Raw genomic sequence first — 18,655 nt, forward strand, 5'->3', positions numbered from 1 at the left:
AAAAAGCACTGCGACAGATTGGCGACCTGTCCAGGTGACCCCGCCTCTTGCCTGGAACGTTAGCTGGAGATCGGCAGTGCCTCCTGACCCCTGGTGCCTCACTAGGGGTCATAGAAAAACTACAAATGCTTCACATTTTGTTCAGTCTATAGCAAGTTATTATTAAAGTCAAACTGTATTAAAGCTCTGGGAATTCCATCAGTTTTGATGTGGTCCAGATATGGCTATCTGAATTAAATTTTCACTTTAATCAGATGTCCTAATTGCCTCAGATTTAACCCAGCAGTAAGAGTTTAACTCCTTTTTTGCTGTCTTTGAAAGTCCACCACACCCTGGCCCCCAGCCCACCAAAGCCCATCATTACAAGGACCTCCTCCCACACTTTGGCCCCTGACCATCCAGTACCCATCCTAACCCGAAGCTCCTCCTATCGGGAGCCATCTATGAGCAATCTGAAGAGAGCCAGTGCTGATGTGGAGGTGATCACTCAGTCCAGTCCACCTGGAAACCGTGACAACATGATGACCTTCAGCAGCAGCACACTGCCAAGGTAGCAGTTTGTTTCACACCGAACACATTTAGTCACCAATGTTGAAGGTTCTAGTGAAGTTTTAAAGCACCATGTACTTTAGTTACTCTTTTACAGTGGTTTTGATCTGAGCTTCTCTGGCCTTTCAGAGGGTCTTTCAGTTCTTTTTTAAATTGATCTTTTCATGGAACAACTTTATTTGAGAGATTTGTGCCTACATAGTGACCTTTGCCACAGTCTTCTTTTGTCTTGTATTTCATCTCATCATTCTCCAGGTCCCATGGAGGCTCCTCTGTGGAGGAAGGCCGTATCCCACGACGACATGCCTCCATCCACACCTCCATGGACTCCACCAGATCCAAGCAGCTGCTCAGCCAATGGAAGAACAAGAATGATAACAGGAAGCTGTCGATGCAGGTGATGGATGGAATAAGGCCGCTCCCTTCCTCTTCTCCCCAGAGGAACACAGAGTTCCGTTGCTCCTCCGAGCCGTGTGCAATGGGCCTGGAGGCGGAGCTCCGAGCTGGAGCCCACATACCTTCGTCCTCAAGCCAGGAAGTGGAGATGCGTGCTGGGGCCCATATCCCGGCGCAGTACATGAAATTAGCAGCAAGCTCTGTCCCTATTAGCAATCATAATCACCTGGCACATAATGGCAGCAGTGGAATGGCTGGTGGGGCCAGAGTCTCCATGCAGCCTCGTCCTGGATCCTCCCAGCTGGTTCACATTCCTGAGGAGGAAAATCCTAACAGCAAGGACCAGGAGAGTGAATCAGAGGACAGCATGATGGACGGTGGAGGGTCAGTGAGAGAAAAATGGCTGAGAGTGGCTGAGAAGACCACCCTTCCTTGCAGACCCCTGAGTGCTGGAGGACAGCCTCGTCTAATGCAGGTTAAACTTCTTTTACTTTCTGATCCACAGATATTTTAAAGGGAGGGTATTATGGAAAAAAAAAGTTTTCTCTTGGCTTCACATCATACTATATAATGTTATACTATAATCAAAAACATTTTTGGAGTGTTGCTTTGATTTTTTCATGCGTGTTTGAGAGGCGCCTATTCTATTCAGAGGAACCTAAACACCTGCACCTCCACCTATGTCCACAAAGCTCCCCCTTAGAGCTGCAGTCTTCAGCAGAGCTTCTGCTTCACAGAGCAGCCCTCCACCCTGCCTGGTCCTAGCCCTTCAGACTAGTGGCAGCAGCAATTGGCAATCAGCTGGTGGAACTGGAGTCTGCTGAGCTCATCATGAGAACTTCTTCTCATCCAATTCTCCTAGGAACACTTGTAAATGGAATAATGGAGAAACACTGTTGTGACGACTTTGTGAAGAAGGAATGTTGGAAAAAGCAGGAGGTTATGAAAGAGACATAGGCCCAATTTCATGGCATCAAATTGTGAAGTCAATTTCTCTTAAGTTATATTTGATATAAACAACATTATTATAAAAACTAAAGGTAACATACTTACTTGATCGTGCTACAAAATGGCATCATGTGCCTGAAAAACATATAATGCCACCATGACTGGTGAGGCACAGACTCCACCAAAATCAGATGTGCAAATTCAAAATCCAGTATAGAACCTATATTTTAATTTTGACCGTCACTAATTGAAACTTGTAACAATATAATAGCAAGAAAGACAAACTAATATTTAATAAGGTCACAGTTTTTTAATTATTTGAATGTTTTCTTTATCTGACCTCTCTTTCCAGATTAAAATTGAAAATCTGGAAAATGTATGATCTTACATTTATTTTACATGACATCCATGCACCTATCCCTCTCCATGAATATGTCATGGAGAGATCCTTGCATCTCATTTTCCTTTAATTTTCTAAAATGTGTCAGCCAAACAGAATGGTCTGTATCCCCACCCCCAACTGATTTAATTCTCTTCAATGTGTAGAAGAAGAGCACCTGTTGCTCATTGTGTCTATAGAGCTCACTCAGCACTGCCCCCTATCAGTGAAGCACAGTACTTTCTTCTTCAGCCACAAATTTTCACTGCACATCTATGGTCAAATAGAATAATGAAATATGTCACACACATTCATTAAATATATCAAACAGGCTGTGGAACGTCAAAAATGTAGAAATTGGGTAGTTAAACAAGTACATTAGCAATATAGTCTGGAGACAGACAGCAGCAAGCGCCAATTGTATGCTTCATTCTCTTGTCTGACACAGCGCCCCCAGAGGTGAGGCACAGCACTGCACTGCCTCACCCTGATCTTACTTCATGTATTTCAAAAGCTTAAATTCAACGAGTTTGACCATAAAAACGTTGAAATTAGCAATATAAACCATTTATAGAAAGTGGACAGACTGATTTTCTCTCATCATTAACATATATATTACTTTTCATGGGCGTATGTTTCATTTGATATGTTTACATATCTGCTTCCCATGACAGCATGTCACTGAATGCCACCCCTTTAACAACATATTTTAAAAAGATTTACTGTACTGCAAATTAATTTTGTTCATTTCTACCAAAGTGACATAATTGGAATACAAGAGGCTCATCCTCTGTAGATCCTCTCTATTCATGTTTACAATAATTCAACTTAAAGACTCTATGTGATGTTTTTAGAAGTTTTCCTTTCCTTTCCTTTACCGGATCCTTTCCTTTGGGCTAATATCAGTGTGCAAATTCAAAATTACATATTTTGAATTTGCACACTGCTTAAAAGACAAAGTCACCACAAGGCAACTGAACTGTGGCAGGAGGATGATGTTGTGTTTGGAACCTGAGCCTTGGGGATCAGTGGCCATTCATGGAGAATGAAGTGAAAGCAAAGCCCCCAGCTTCAATTGGAGTTCATAAAATGAAGATTAATGTGGCAAGATACCAGAGGGGAGGAGGATGTCTGACAGAAGTAGCTTGGAGACTCAAACAAACCAAACAGTTTGCTACCCACTGATTTAAACAAACAGATTTAAGCAAGTCTACTCTGCCTGTAATTCACCAGGCTGCTATACTATCAATACTTTCAAAAACACAAATTCAGCCAGTATTCAGGAAGGTGTTGCAATTGCTGCTCTGCTTCTGATCAGCAATGTTGTTCTGATACCCATATGGGTCAGCACTAGAATGCTTTATATCACTTAGCCATGCAGTCATTATAAAGCTTTTATATCCAGTGGGTCTTAACTCTGGTCCTCCGGGCCCCTGTCTTATGCTGTAGATGTCTATCTAGGAATCCTTTTCCTAGACTTCTATCTGTAGCACTGCTACTTCACATTCAGCTGGAAAGTTAGGCAATTTTTTGGTCTAGTTTCCTGGCAGCAGTGTTTGGAATTGGCCTTCATTTATTGCCTCTTTCTTTTTCCAGGTCATAGCCTTGTCCAAACAGCAAGGTCTCCTTCACTCTCCTCGTTCTGAAGATGGTGGATCTATTCGGTACAGAGCGCTGACAGATCAAGATCCATCTCCGCCGGCCTCTACCACTGGGGCAATAGGAGTTGGAGGTATCTGCGCACTTTTCTTTGGCAGTATGAATCTTGGCGTAATCATGTCAAGATATTTTCTGTTTCAGAAGTCTTTAGAAGCACATAGATGTGAAAAGACAAATCCCAAAAATGGACTTCAGACAGTTCTATGCCATGCCACCAACTGTTGTTGTATGATGTACAATAGATAGTTGTTTCCTTGGTCTGTTTTGTAGGAGGTGGTTTGGAAAGAAGTGGCAGCATAGTTCGTGTAGAAGCTCATCCTGAATCCAGACAAAAGCCTGTGGTGAAACCTCCAAGCACAGATGGCAGTGGATCATGGCGATGGAAACCGCCAGAACAAAGAGCATCCCTTCGACAGTCAACGTTCGCCCTAAATGACCTAAACAGACACACAGACAGCTGCGATTCTCTGAGAGATGGAGGTTCAGTGGATGGAAGGAGGAGCGTGACAGGGACTGAATCAGAGAGTGAAGGTGGGGGGGATGTAGGAGGTGGAGGGGTAGGGGGAGGAGGTGCATACGCCAATCATCCACGTGTGATGCATCCTTTGCACCCCTTACACCAAAATAATCCTAACAATTACCAGCATCACAATTTTAACCCCAACAATCCCAATAATCCAAACTTTAACAATGTTCATCCAAATTATAACCCCAGCTCCAACAACTCCAACATGTCTTTTCCTTCCACTGTCACCTTTGCTCCTCCCTTCCACCCTCATCCCCAAGCAGTCACCACTATCAGGGTGACCCCAGTGGAGACGACAGCTGCTAGCAGTGACGGAGGTTCAGACAGCCAGTCAGTGGCCTCGTCCAGCCGGGAGTCCACTCTTCGAAGAAAGGGCAGCACCAATGTTGTTCATGTCCAAGACCGAGGGCCCACCCCGGATCTCCATAACAACCACCGCCCCAGTGATGACAGCAACCGCCTTGACAATGAGAGCAGCAACCGTTTCCATGAAAACCTTCGAAATTTTCAAGAAAATCCAATCCAGCCTAATTTCCCCAACAGGCAGATGCAGGTCGTGTTCGGTCGTCCAAGCCCAACTCCTCCCCCTACTCTGCCCCGCCCCCTCCTGACTCACACTCCACCTCCTACTCTGGGGCTGGCCTATAAAGAATGAGTCATCCATCTGTACCTGTGTTTAAAACAATGTGACCAGTTTGAGACTGCTGGTGGGACCAAAACTTGTAAGAGTGTGGAATCATATCTATCCACTGTCCGGGATCAAGACTGGGAATGTTTCCCTCTCCCACAGCAGTGAGTATTCAACCAGTTCCAACCAACTCCATCAGTTGTGAATTTTATAGCCTGGGCTCTATGTGTAAGAGTTTGAGCCCATTTTTCATTGTGTTATTATTATTTAACTTTATATTTAAATCAACGCCTGTTGGAGAGACTGGATAACTTTTGCCAAACAGTGACTTCATAGGCACATACACAATGGGCTGAACAAACTGAGTGATGCTAGTGTACGAGGGAACCCAGATCTCCATCCGCTGTCCTCCTTTTACACCTGTGAGTTTGACGCTGATTGGATTCACAAACAATCATTTACAAATTTATCAGCTTTTATACTTTTACTAAACAAACCATCAACTTGTGAACATTACAGAGTGAGCAATTGATCTACATTCTATGGCCACCCTGTGATGTTTTTGTGTGTGAATCTGCAGCCTGAAATGAATCGACCCCCCAATCTTCAGTGTGAGTGGGCCGCAGTCCTGAGTGCAGTCAGAGCAGTAACAGTATCTTATAGGTGACTGTGGTATTGTGTTTGTGGTGGCAGAGATCAATAAGTTACATATTGTGTTAAATATACAGTAAAACATGCTGTCTTTATTCTTTTAGATGCAACATTTTAATTTTGTGCAGTATGATTTGCTGCTGATCTTAGTGTTGTTGGTGCTTTGACATGTGGAGTGTGAATGATCTAAATCCACCGAAACAACAACGAGGCCAAAGACTAAACCCAAGACGTAGAGATACAAATTACACATTACGATTCAGAAAGATTCATTTATTATAAAAATCTACATATAGTTTAGGACAGTGGTCCCCAACCTTTTTAGTACTGCGGACCGGTCAAGACTTCGAAAATTCGCTGCGGACCGAGGGGGCGGGGCACGCAACAACACTTAGCATATTTGCTACGGACGGGCGTGGGGGAGGGGGGTTGCGCGCAAGACTGCACTGCGGACCGGGGGCTGGGGGGGGTTGCGCGCAGAGACGGAATTATTTAATTATTTCTTCCGCGACCCGGTACCAATTGGTCCACGGATCGGTACCGGACCACTGGTTTAGGGGATATAGTATTATGGGAAATGTAATTTTATTTATTTATAATTATATAAATTTCAATATGATTTTAAAACTAACAATCCATAACACATCAGAATCCCTGTTCAAAATGATAATTAAACGGTAGCAATTTCTTTACCTGTCTATAATTTTGTATCCATAACAAGCTTTAGATGTTAATGTGTTTATAGCACCAAAATGAATAAGACAGTTTATCTTTAATGTATAAGTCAACTTTTTAGTTGTTTTTAGTGAATTTTACACACCTAAACCTTTTTTGCTATATCAATATCATTACAATTGATATTAATAATTGCTAGGTAGTTGTACATATATTTATGTCAAAAATGTTCAGTATGGCTCTGTTGATTCTCTACTCACTAGGGCTGCATAATATATCACAAATGTATTATCATCAAAATATCAGTGTGCTCAATATTCATATCACAAAAAAATGTTTGGACAGCAATAATTGTTGGGTAATATATTTTACAAGTTGTATTTTTCATGTTAATGCAATATTTTGCCAGTAGGACAAAGTCTGGACAGCAAAAGGTCAAACCAGGCAAAGAGATCACAGAGTAACCACAGATTCAAAAGAGAGGAAAGAAGAAAACAGGCACCTGATATTATCATCACAATATTTACCAAAATTAAAATGATTGCCATCAGTAGATTTTATAATATTGTGCAGCCCTTGTACTCACTTGTACCAAACCTACCTAGTCCTGTTTTAAACCTGAAGAACAAGTGGAACCAAAATGTGAAACTCTGTTAGTACACAACTTTTTAACGAAAACACGAGAGACGATGAACAGACCAGAACAACAGTCTGCTGCAGAACATTATGGTTTATGAAGAACGCTTCAAGCTTTATGTTGCCATCATTCAACAGTGAGACATTATGTAGCTGGTTCTACATCAATCAGATGTAGAACCAGCTTCTTCTTTCTTTGTTCCTTCCTCCCTTCTTTCCTGTAGTCACAGATCTCACGTGATATTATTGCAGTATTTACTGATATGATCCTATCACAACATTTTCTAATATTGTGCAGCCCTAATGTGAACTCCATGCAGAAAATACCCAGGTAGGAATTTGAACCCAAAAGCTTCTTGCTGCCAGGCAACAGTGCAGCTCCAGCAGTGATCACATCAGTACAGCCTTTTCATTTTAATGGTAGGATAAATTCAGCAGGTATAAATCCTTCAGTGATTTTTTTTTCTTTTTGCCGGTAAGCCAGCTTGTCGACAGACATGATCTGTTTTCACATTCCTGTTTTACTTCCTGCCAAAGTGTCATCAAAGAAGACATGTACAGTCAGCTGCTCTCAGTGTGTTCATCGTTTTATTGAAACTTCCTTGGAAACAGAAATGCTGTCATGTTTTGCTTGTTTGATATATAAGCACAGTTGAAAGAGCTATTTATGTATAAAAACAATCTCCTTTTCTCACAGTCTGACATTTATTCAGATAAAACGGTTCTTGGTCAGTTAGTGAGATACATTAGTTTTGATTTTTTTAAACATATTTTACATTGAAAGGCTTTGATACATTTCCTCAGTATTGAGTAGAATTCTCTGTTAAGTTTTTTGATGTGGGTCAAAAGTTTCTGGTAACTTTTCTCAGTCTCAGACTGGTTTGCCTTTACAGTCCATTCTCTCTGACAGACTGGAACTGAGTCACGTTTGTAGGCTGCCTTGCTCACACACAGCTTTATGGTTCCGCCCAGTAATATTTTGGAACTCATTTGTCTCTTTGGGTCACTGTCTGTTTGGAAGACCCATATCTACCCAAGTTTTAACTTCCTGGTTGATCTTTTGAGATGTTGCTTCAATATTTCCCCACAGCAGTCTTTGTTCATCATGTCAGCTATTTTGATCAGTGCACCTGCAGAATAACAATCACACAGCATGACACTGCCATTCCCATACCTCAAAGTTGGCTTACAAGCTTCCGCCTTTTTACTTCAGATGTTACAATGGTCATTATGGTCAAATACTTCAACTCTAGTTTATCAGACCTGAACATGTCGCCAGAACCTAAAGCGTTTATCCCAGAATGCATCTGCAAACCGAAATATCATCAGCCATCACCAGCATCTTCACCAGATCTCCTACTTTTGTTGTGGGGTTGATGCACACATTTCACACCAGGTCCTTCCTGACTGCTGTTCATCCTCATCAATGATAGTTTAAATAAATGAACCTGGCACCTTCCAGCCATGGATGAACCAGATTTTCAGTTGGCTGATTTCTTTGGATTTTCCCATAAAAACACACATTAAACAGTTTGTTTGAGACGCAACTCAGAAGTTGTGAGTTAACCTTTAAATCAATAGCCTTTAAAAGCACAGCCTCATCAAATGTTATGGTTAGACAAATTCTTTAAAGGCATGGTAATCATGTATAGAAACTTTGAACATGAGGCAAGATAAAATTTCTCTAAAGAAGCCTTTAGAAATGACTTTAATGTTTTATACAGTATGTAAGTATCAGGTGTTGGCTTTGTCAGAAAATAGACAGAATACAATAGATATGTATAACTGCTGCTTTGTATATTATGATTTTTATAGGCTTCTGCTCAGATGTTTGCTTATTATGAAATTTTAGCTGTCATGATGAAGCTTATATGATGATAATACGCTGTCAGTATGTGTTGATGTATTTTTAACTTCATCCAAAATAGTAAAAGGAAAAAATATTTCAACTTTTATTACAAAGTGGGCATTATTTTAGAAGTGTGACTGAATGTGTTTTAGCAGCTACACAGGTTGAGTCTAGTCAGTGAAGGATGGGCTCCAAATATCCTGATCACTCAACAAAAAAGCACATTGTTGTGCTAACCTTTGACCTGGTTTGATGTTTTGCAGTTGTTAGATTATACAAAGGATTTTATAGGAAATTGGTTCTATTGTCCTGAATCAGGGTCAGTGGAAGGATGAAAAGCTTGATCATCATGTGATAAATGGAGTTAGAGCCCCTAAACTCTGAAAACGGAATGTAGGAAAGGAGGAAAAAGAAGTGTGATGGCAGTCTATCATTATCTGACTGGGAGGATGGAGAAGCTGGGGGGCAGCGATTCATGGTCCGGGTGGAGCCAGAGGCAGCGCATGGTCCAGGTTCTAATGGAAGGAAACATGGCAGGAGAGTAATGAAGTGGGATGGAAACATGTTGTAGTCCTCTTAAGAGCTTGTGGAGGTGGGTGGTGGTTGAGAAGTCTTTTTTTATTGTTTTATTTTAATGTTTTAAATATTTTTAGGCTCTAGTGAATTTTATTGATTAATACTGGAACTAGGGAGGAGACAGAAGGGGAAGACAACCAGCAAAAGGTCTGAGATAAGGAATGGAAGCGGGGACAACTGCATCAAGGACCACAGCCTCTGGTCATGGTGCATGCTCCTCCCTGACACCAGAACCACCCAGAGCCATCAGAACCACCCTGAGCCATCAGAACCACCCTGAGCCATCAGAACCACCCTGAGCCATCAGAACCACCCTGAGCCACCAGAACCACCCTGAGCCACCAGAACCACCCTGAGCCACCAGAACCACCCTGAGCCAAAAGAGCCACCCTGAGCCAAAAGAGCCACCCTGAGCCAAAAGAGCCTGCTAGTTGACAGTTTGAAACACAGCTAAAATTTGACCCTCATGGTTTTGTTCATGTGGTGGTAGCAGGATCTTCTATTGTAAAGCACAGTCAGAGAGTCACGTCAGGTCATTGACCCGAGCATAGGAATGTTCCAAGAATACATAAATCATCTTTAAAGTGTGTAGAGCATCTGGGAAGTAGAAAACAGCAGAAAAAACTTCTTTGAAAAGTACTAGCAGCACATCATCGTCATGGGGAAAATTTAGCTAATTCACTGGAATCCATCAGTTCTGATAGTTCATGTGGAGCGTCTTCATCCAGTGTGATGCAGGTCTTAACAACGCTCCCTGAGGAGCTCTCACAGAACCAGTATTCATTTTCAAATGCTTGAACACTAATATAGAAAAAGGAAGTTATTATACAGAATGTCAAAAGGAAGTCATTGTGACTATATCCTAAAATATATAGAACTTAAAAGTGTTCAAGTTTGTTTACAAATCAAGATGTATTTTAATAAGTTTAAAAATATTAATATTTTTTTTATGCTTATTTAGTTAAAATAATTCTGCTAGAGATAATACATAGATTGTTGGAGTGCCCTAAAAGACCAGCACTCTGTCTAGAAGGTTCAGACTGAATAAAGTTGTATTTAGGATCTATAATGAATGTTAGCAACATACAATCCTGGCAAGGATGAACGACTCCAGTTTGCTAGTTTGAAATATTTCTCAAAAAGTGCAATTTTTCCAAACGTAATTCTAACATTTTGAAGTTTACTCTTTCACAGTTGCGTTTACTTATTTTTACATTAATATTATATGTGATAATGGGCAAAAACTACTTCTGGTGCTGTCTCCAAACTGTGCCGTTAAAACCACTGCAAAAAAGAGCAAACCAAGAGTACCTTTTTGTTGATTTTGCAAATCTTTATAAATAAGAGAATAACTGCTTTATCAGTCACAATTGGAGGGCAGAACTTTCTTACATTACCTACCACAAATACAATGTTTCTCAATCATCATAAGCTAGGAATCGACATCACATCCAGTGTCATTTTGTTTAACTTGCATAGTTCTGAGAATGAAAATAAAACTGAGTTTATGTGTGCACATCCCACACAGTTCAAAGCTTTTTTAGAGGGACTCTGAAGTTAATTTGAGCTATTTGCAGATAGATGTGGTCCATAACTTCCAACAATATTGGGGGACAGTGTACCCTATGCATATGTTTATCCCTCTGTATAGTTCTGCAGAAAGGAAAGAATATTTTGATAAATGTTAGTAAATGTGATTTCTAATCATCCCATGATGTGATCTAGTCTGGTGTTGACACTTATTACCCGACACATGAATCCCTCAGAATATTTGATCATATTTGATATTTGCTTCAGTTTCAGGTTGTACCTGTAGTTGTAATTATTTATATTTTCAGCAGGATGTTGTTGAAAATCTCCTTGCTTAACAACTACTGTTCAATGTAAATGTAAAGAAATTTGATTTCAAAGCCTAAAGTCATTTGTCAATGGAAACTTATGTCCATTTTTTCGATGTTGTGAAATGTTATTGACCTTATGTACCTTTTCTTTTTCTGGAATATAACATTTAAAGTCAGGCTGTACTGGCACAAGTCTGAGCGATCTGGAAGCACAACTTAGATCCACGCAAGAAATGAGTCGACCCCAAAACATTCCAACAAATCTCACTTATTCACCGGAAATTCACTGAGCTGTCCTTGACTTTAAAATGGATTGAGTTTGCCGTTTAAAATGTTGATCAATTTCCAACTTTATGACATGAGAAGCATTCTAAAGAGCTGATTACATGTCTGTGGTCCATCCTTGAGTCTGAACTGCTTTCTATGTCGTTGCTATGGAGCTGCGTTATTAATATCAAATGTGTAAGTAGCTTTATCAAGTGTTTACAGTTCATATGTTGATTTCATGTTTCACTCATTCAAACCATGGTGAGAGCTTTTCTGTAGGAACCTTTAGTGTCCTGGACGGTTCCGCACAAACATTCTGAAACATACTTAATACTACCTATTGGTCCAAAGTTAATGACACTGAAAGTGAATGGTTCAGAGAAAATGATTTAAATACTACGTATTTCTAATACTTTGTGTTTTTTCTTTTTATGGCTTGTAGTATTAAACATTATGTAGATATTTCTCTTAGTGTATAGCTTTTATTTACTCTGGCTAAATGTGAATATTTGCCATAGCAACTACAGTATATAGTGTACTGACAGGGTGGGGACTGGCTCTCCGGTCAGGCCTGTAGTGAGCTGTGAAGGAATTGCTGTAACCGTCTGAGAGCATCAGGTCCATCTAACACCACTTTGTTTCCAGACACGTTGAAATGCTGAAACACTTACAGTGGGTTTGTCTGAGAAACTGGTGCTTGGATGTGGAAATGACATCATGCCAAATCAGAAAACAAATTGCTTTGTTGCTAATTACCATTAGCAATTCAAGTCAACAGAATTAATTTTCTCTCTGTTTTATGTTAAAAGGCTAAAGAGACATGTTCATATGTAGGGGTTGTAAATGTGATACACAATATTAAAATGCTGCAACCTTGACTGGATTTTATATGCAGCCATATGGGACAGTGGCTGTCCTGGCTGAAGGAGGCATATTGGTACAGTATGAGCGTAAGAAAAGCAAACTTAACCCTTAAAATTTCCTACAATTTAACTTTGAAGTATATAATGTATTGCATTTCAACAATTCATGTTTAAAGTTCCAGCCAGCACCGATGTCTGGTTGGATCCCATTCAGATGAAGACTGGGACAGGCCAAAGTTTCTCCAGTTTTAGCTGTGATCTCAAACTCCAGCCCTGAAGGGTCGGTCTCCTGCAACTTTTAGATGTCTCACACCAACATTAGTTCATCAGCAGAGCTCTGTGGAAGCTGACTGCATGCAGTTTAGCCATTTACAGTAATTTCAGTGTGTAGGACAAGGGACACATCTAAAGGTGGCAGGACACGGACCTCAAAGACTGGAGTTTCTAGTTGCTGCATATTTCATCTGTGAGGTTTTTACATTGGATCGGATGCCAAATCGGATTCGGTGGGTCTTGGCCTTAACAGTATGTCTCAGTACATTTGATGCTACTGAATTGCGTCTACTAGTGAAAATGTTTTTATTGCGCTTGGATGCATAAAATAAAGAGAGTTCCATTGCTATCTGTTCTACTTTAGGCACATGTAGCAAAATTTCACTGGGTTTCAGATTTGAACCTTGAACATGATCCCAGGTCCAAGTTCCACATTCTGAAGCAAAGGAAAGAAATCATATGAAATGCTACAAACTAGAAGACTCTTATATTTTTTGTGTATTAAATAATAGGTTGCTGAGCTACCAAACTGTACGACCCATAAACAGCAGCGAGGGCTTTTCCTGAGGGCTTCACACTCTTGATGTTTTATGGACTAAATAAGAGGTTTTTCTCACAGAGCTGCTGCAGTGTTCCCTTTATCAAGACACTGCCTCTAGACTGTTAAAGACAAATGTCCAAGAATGTCTCACACATGGTCCAGATTTGCATTTCTAAAATGTTGCTGCTGTAAAATGTTTTTGAAGGTTTAGTGTGGTTTTAGCTTGTTTTTTTCTTTAAAATATGCTTATTAATGTGAGCTTTGCTGTTTCTATTGCTAAAAAAATAAATATTTATATCTTTTTACTTATCCCTGTAAAGTGTTCATGAGCTCAGACTGGTTCTCCTGGTTCTCCTGGTTCCATGTAGATTTGCTCATTGTTCCAAAGTGTTAGCCAACCTGCTGATTCTGACATCATCAGGTATGTTGGAAAGAACAGACATTTGGAATCTGTTCCTAACTCGTATAAGTTTCAGTATAAGTGTGCTGACTCTGTAGCTACAAGTACATTAAACATGAAGATCATGAAGAAGTTCAATTCAGTTCAGTTTATTTATATAGCACCAAAATTCACAACAAATGTCTCAAAGCAATCATTTCAGTTTAATTCCAATTGATTCTAGTTATCAAACAGTACAGTATGCTCAACTAATTATTCAATGTAGCTTAAAAAGTTTCTAAGTAAAACCAGCAGAGCATCAAGTTATTGACTTGCAGCAATCCCTCATACTGAGCATGCATGTAGTGACATGGAAAGGAAAAAGTCCCGTTTAACAGGAAGAATCCTGCAGCAGAACCAGAACCAGAACCTGGCTCAGTACAGGCACCCATCTTCCGCTAATAAAAGAGTTCAAAGTTTATTTTTGTCATTCATTTCAGAAAGTGAAACTCACATCAATAGATTAATCACATGGAGGGAAATATTGTTGTAATTTTGATGATTATGGCTCACAGATATTGAACACCTAAAATTCAATGTCTCGGAAAATGTGAATATTACAAAAAGGAAAATATTAGAACCTCATGGTGAAACTGACACCATAATAAGTGAATTAACCTGCAAACAGCTGAAGGTTTCCTGAGTGCTCTCTCACTCTGGGTCAGTTGGCTACACACAATCTGCTGACTGTGTGTAGTCACAGTCAGCGTCCACAAGGAGGGGAAGACACAGCAAGTCAATGCTGAAGAAGCCGGTTGTTGCATCCAAGCATATTCATAGAAAATTGAGTGGAAGGAAGAAGTGTGGTAACAGAAACAGGGAGGACTGGCCTGACCTTTAACCCCACAGACAATCTGTGGGATGTTGTTAAGAGAAAGATGAGGTCCCAGACCCAACTATCAAAGCTACCTGGACTTTATTACATCTGAGCAGAACCACAGGCTGATCTCCTCCATGCTGCGCTGTGTTGATGTAGTAATTCATGCTAAAGGAGCCACAACCAAGAACTGAGTGCAGAGAAATGAACCGGCCTTTCAGCAGCCTCATATTTGTGTATAAAAAATCCTGTTTCATTAATCTAATGTAATTTTCTGAGACGCTGCATTTTTGGTTTTCATTATCTGTAAACTGTAAGCAGCAAAACTGCAAGACATAAGGTCTTGAACTATTCCACTCTCTATGTGTAAAGTGTCTGATCTGACAAGAAATATTCAACTTTTTCACAATATTCAGATTTTGAGAAGTATGTCTATGTTTCTGAGGGCAGTGTATTATATACTGGTCATGTATTTTCCGCCTTATGCTTTTGACTCGAAACAATAAGCATTTCAGATTGTCTTTATATAGAGAAGCATAAAGCCTTCAGAGATGGAATTTTTTAAAAAAATTTTTTTTAATATGATATTTACAGTGATTAATCACTGTAGATCAAGATGTTTTTTTATTTCTTTTCCATTCTTGGAATTAGAACATAAGCATTTCTTTCCCCCAGCCTTTAGTGAGTGAGGTGTGCTTCATCACTGAGAAGTAAAGCCCTCTCAGATGAAGAGATTGTGTCAAACTGGGATTTTTCTCAGCCTGTTTCGTGTTTTCACATCATCTTTGCTGTTATTTGCCAACATGCAGAGTAAAACAGTGTTTTTACAGGACGACCAGCTCAGACATTGAAACTGGGATCAAAGTTAAACAAGGGAAACGGGTGAGGGTTGCTCTTGAGCTGACACTATAAGGTGGCTTCCACATTCAAAGTGTCACATGAAGACAAGCACTGCATTGCTTAGAGGAAACAGAAAGGTTTCTACATGCAGTACAATTCAGACTAACTGTTGATGTGATGAAGAGAATTAACTGTTACTCTACCGTCACTGATCAGTTCAGTGTACCGATACTGACAAATATCAAAATTTATGTTTTGCAGTGGTGTTTCTGTAACAAAATAAAGGTTTGATATCAAAATGACCCTGTCAGTAAAATGTTTGTTATATTTCTCTGATCTGCATTTATTGGAACAGAAACTGTATTTTGTTTCTACAGAAAGACACTAAGCAGAAATCCATTCTAGTTGCTGACAATCCATTGCTAGAAGGAGCGAGAAATTTCAAAAAAGGAGTAACACCCTCTAATATTTCTGACACTTTGTGTTGAGAAAATCGTGCAGCAGGGAAGATTCAGTAGGAACAGTGAAGCTGGTCAGAAGTAAGGGGAGGATTTAAACCTGTTAGAGCTACAAATCTTCACTGGGCAGAGATTTACCTCCCCTAACAGACTGCCAGAGCTGCAGTGGAACGGTCTGGGTCAGGGATCTGCATCCTCTACGAGTAACTGTTACCAAAATGGTAACAAATTCTGTTAACACTTTATTTGATGGGTTGTGAATAAGACTGTCATGACACCGTCATAAACATGACATAACACCTGTCATGAACATGAGGAAGTCTTCATGAATATTTATGACTGTTGTCATAAAGTGTCATTTGGTAAATCATAACACTTTAATGCAAAGTTGACATTATTCAAAATGTCTTTACTGATTAAACTTTAGCTTTAATAACATAAAGCTGCATAATTTTAAAGTTGAATCACTAATACTTTTATAACAAATTTATGTCAGATCATGATTTCTTGGTTAATGTCAAGTTGTCATAACAAAGGCATTTTGAATAATGTCAACCTTGCATTAAAAGTGTCATGATTTACCAAATGACACTTTATGACAACAGTCAGAATTTTTTTAAATTGAAAGTTAATAAATAAATAAATGTTTCCTTAGCAGTTTCTCAAATGTATATGCACTGAATATTTTTGTGGTAATGTTTTTGCTTTCAGTTTGCAAAGTAAAGGTTTTCTATTTCTTAAAGAAATGTAATAAAATGTGAATGTCCAGGGTGAACTAAGGGAACTGGCGAACTGGTGACCCTCTGATGGTCCCACTGGTGACCCCACTGGTGACCCTGCAAGGAGAAGCGTGTTAGGTAACACATGGATGGATGGATGGATGTTCCATTATAGAAAAGTTGAGGATTTTTGAAAGAAAAAAAAAATCTATCAAACATGTACAGGTGGGTAGTAACTAGTTACATTTCCTCAGTTATATTTACTTCAGAAACTTTGCAAAAAACAAAACAAAAACAACAACATAGTTTTAGGCTTTACTACAATGTTTTTATTACTTTTACTTGAGTAATTTAAATATGAAATATTGCTACTCTTAATTGAGTAAACTTCTGAAAAATGTCCCACGGTCAGTAACTTCACTGAAAAAAGACCAAGCTTGTTTTAACCAAAACCTTGAGATACAAAACACTCCTAGAGTTTATGTTAAAGTGAGACCTCCTGTTTACACACAAGCTTTGTTCTGACGTTAGTTTCAATTTATTCATCATTTCTTTCCAATCATGCTCTACTTTGTGTTGGTCTGTCACATAAAATCTCAGTTAAAATGTGTAAAAAAAAAGTTCAAGGGCTCAAGAACACTTGCAAAACATTAAGTGTGATAATTGCTATGAAAAGATTTGATTTCTGCGGTCATTGCTTCTTATCAAAGTGATGATTAGCCTTAGATTGCCAGCTCACATGATAAACACTGTGAGGGATGAGAGCAGAGGAAGGGGATGTGTTAATGGAAGTGTTCCCTGCTATTAATAGCTAACTGAGTGACAGTGATTAGGGCCAACGTGGAACATTATAAGGTCACTGAAATCTGGATTGGTTTGAGTCAGGAGAGGGAAAGAGAAGCACAGCAGTGTTTAGTGCCTGTTAAAGCTTTTCAAGGAAAGCTTCTTCACCCCCTCAGTCAGAGGGAGGGACAGACAGCAGGGACAGAGCTGCTGACCTGATTTCTGTGCAGATGCAGGACTGATGTGGGAATGATGACCTCCACATCACCTGATTAGGCATTTAAATCAAAAATATACAAAAGCATCTCTTCTGTCTTCCTCGTTCCCTGGTTTTCACCGGATCTCCTCTCTGCAACTGCAACCCTGCAATTTCAGCTGAGTTTCCATGGCAATAGGAGGAGGGAGCGCTGGGAAGCCAAACAAACCGGGGGCGGGTGCAGAGACACCAGAGACATTTTGGTATAGAAATGCAATCTCTTCATGTCTTTATGTAGTATGAGCTTTACATAACCATGTGTGTACACATTTGCACAAACACGCACACGTGACAATTACACTGCTGTGTAAGCTTTGATTGGCTGGTCAAAAATTCACCATGGCAACAATGCCAAGGAGCTCACTTCACCACAGTGTTGCACACGAACACACACTGCAAAAAAGGAAGAGATGGAGTGAGGCAGGCCAGACCTGACTGAGGCTGCAGAGGAGTGTGTTTTACAGGGCCAGCATCATTCATCTGGGGCCCCTGGGCAGAACCGGGGCACAAACAACACTGCTTTTTGATGACAGCTAAGGGTCAGTTTTATTTCACAAAATTTGCATTAATGCATTTTCTTCTTTTCTGATGTGGAGGCAGCCTCAACAAGCTCTGACAAGAACAGAGTGTCAACAGCTGAACCGATTCTCTAGGATGACACAAGATGAACTCTGCTTCTGTCTTATGGTTTCCCTCATAGTTTAGGTTTTTAGTGTGTTGGTGGATGGAGTCACTTTTCCAGTTAAGCTGACCACTCAGTTACACACATTTACCCATTTGCATTTACAAATCAACATGTGACTGGACTCAAACCTACAACCTTCTGATTGCAGGAAGGTTCTAGGTTTTTCTATTTCCATCATCTGGTTCTCACCAGGCTGCTTCAGTTTATGTTCTGCTTGGACTGTTTTGGTACTTTGGTTTTAAAATGAATACAGAAAAGCTTTTGACTGCCATCATGATGAGTTTAGCAGTTAATTAGCTCTGATCCCCCAGTCGTCCTCCAGAAAACTTTGATGCAGAAAAGGTGAATCAGTACCATGAAGGTGAGAACTGCAACCAGAAATCCAGAGTTTTCTTACCAAC

The 18,655-nt window shown here is 39.9% G+C and overlaps 1 protein-coding gene across 1 annotated transcript in view; it reads left to right on the forward strand.

The window, feature by feature from the left end:
* Window positions 1-15,655, forward strand: part of LOC116721754 (phospholipid phosphatase-related protein type 4-like) — a 32,700-nt gene extending 17,045 nt beyond the window's left edge. Inside the window, exons 8-11 of the mRNA XM_032565679.1 lie at window positions 322-550; window positions 805-1,420; window positions 3,869-4,004; window positions 4,202-15,655. Coding sequence (XP_032421570.1) covers window positions 322-550; window positions 805-1,420; window positions 3,869-4,004; window positions 4,202-5,112 — 1,892 coding nt within the window. The 3' untranslated portion in view covers window positions 5,113-15,655. The remainder of the gene's footprint in view (window positions 1-321; window positions 551-804; window positions 1,421-3,868; window positions 4,005-4,201) is intronic.
* The last annotated feature ends 3,000 nt before the right edge of the window (window positions 15,656-18,655 follow it).

Source organism: Xiphophorus hellerii, chromosome 6 (assembly GCF_003331165.1).
Source record: "Xiphophorus hellerii strain 12219 chromosome 6, Xiphophorus_hellerii-4.1, whole genome shotgun sequence".
Taxonomy (NCBI): Eukaryota; Metazoa; Chordata; class Actinopteri; order Cyprinodontiformes; family Poeciliidae; genus Xiphophorus; species Xiphophorus hellerii.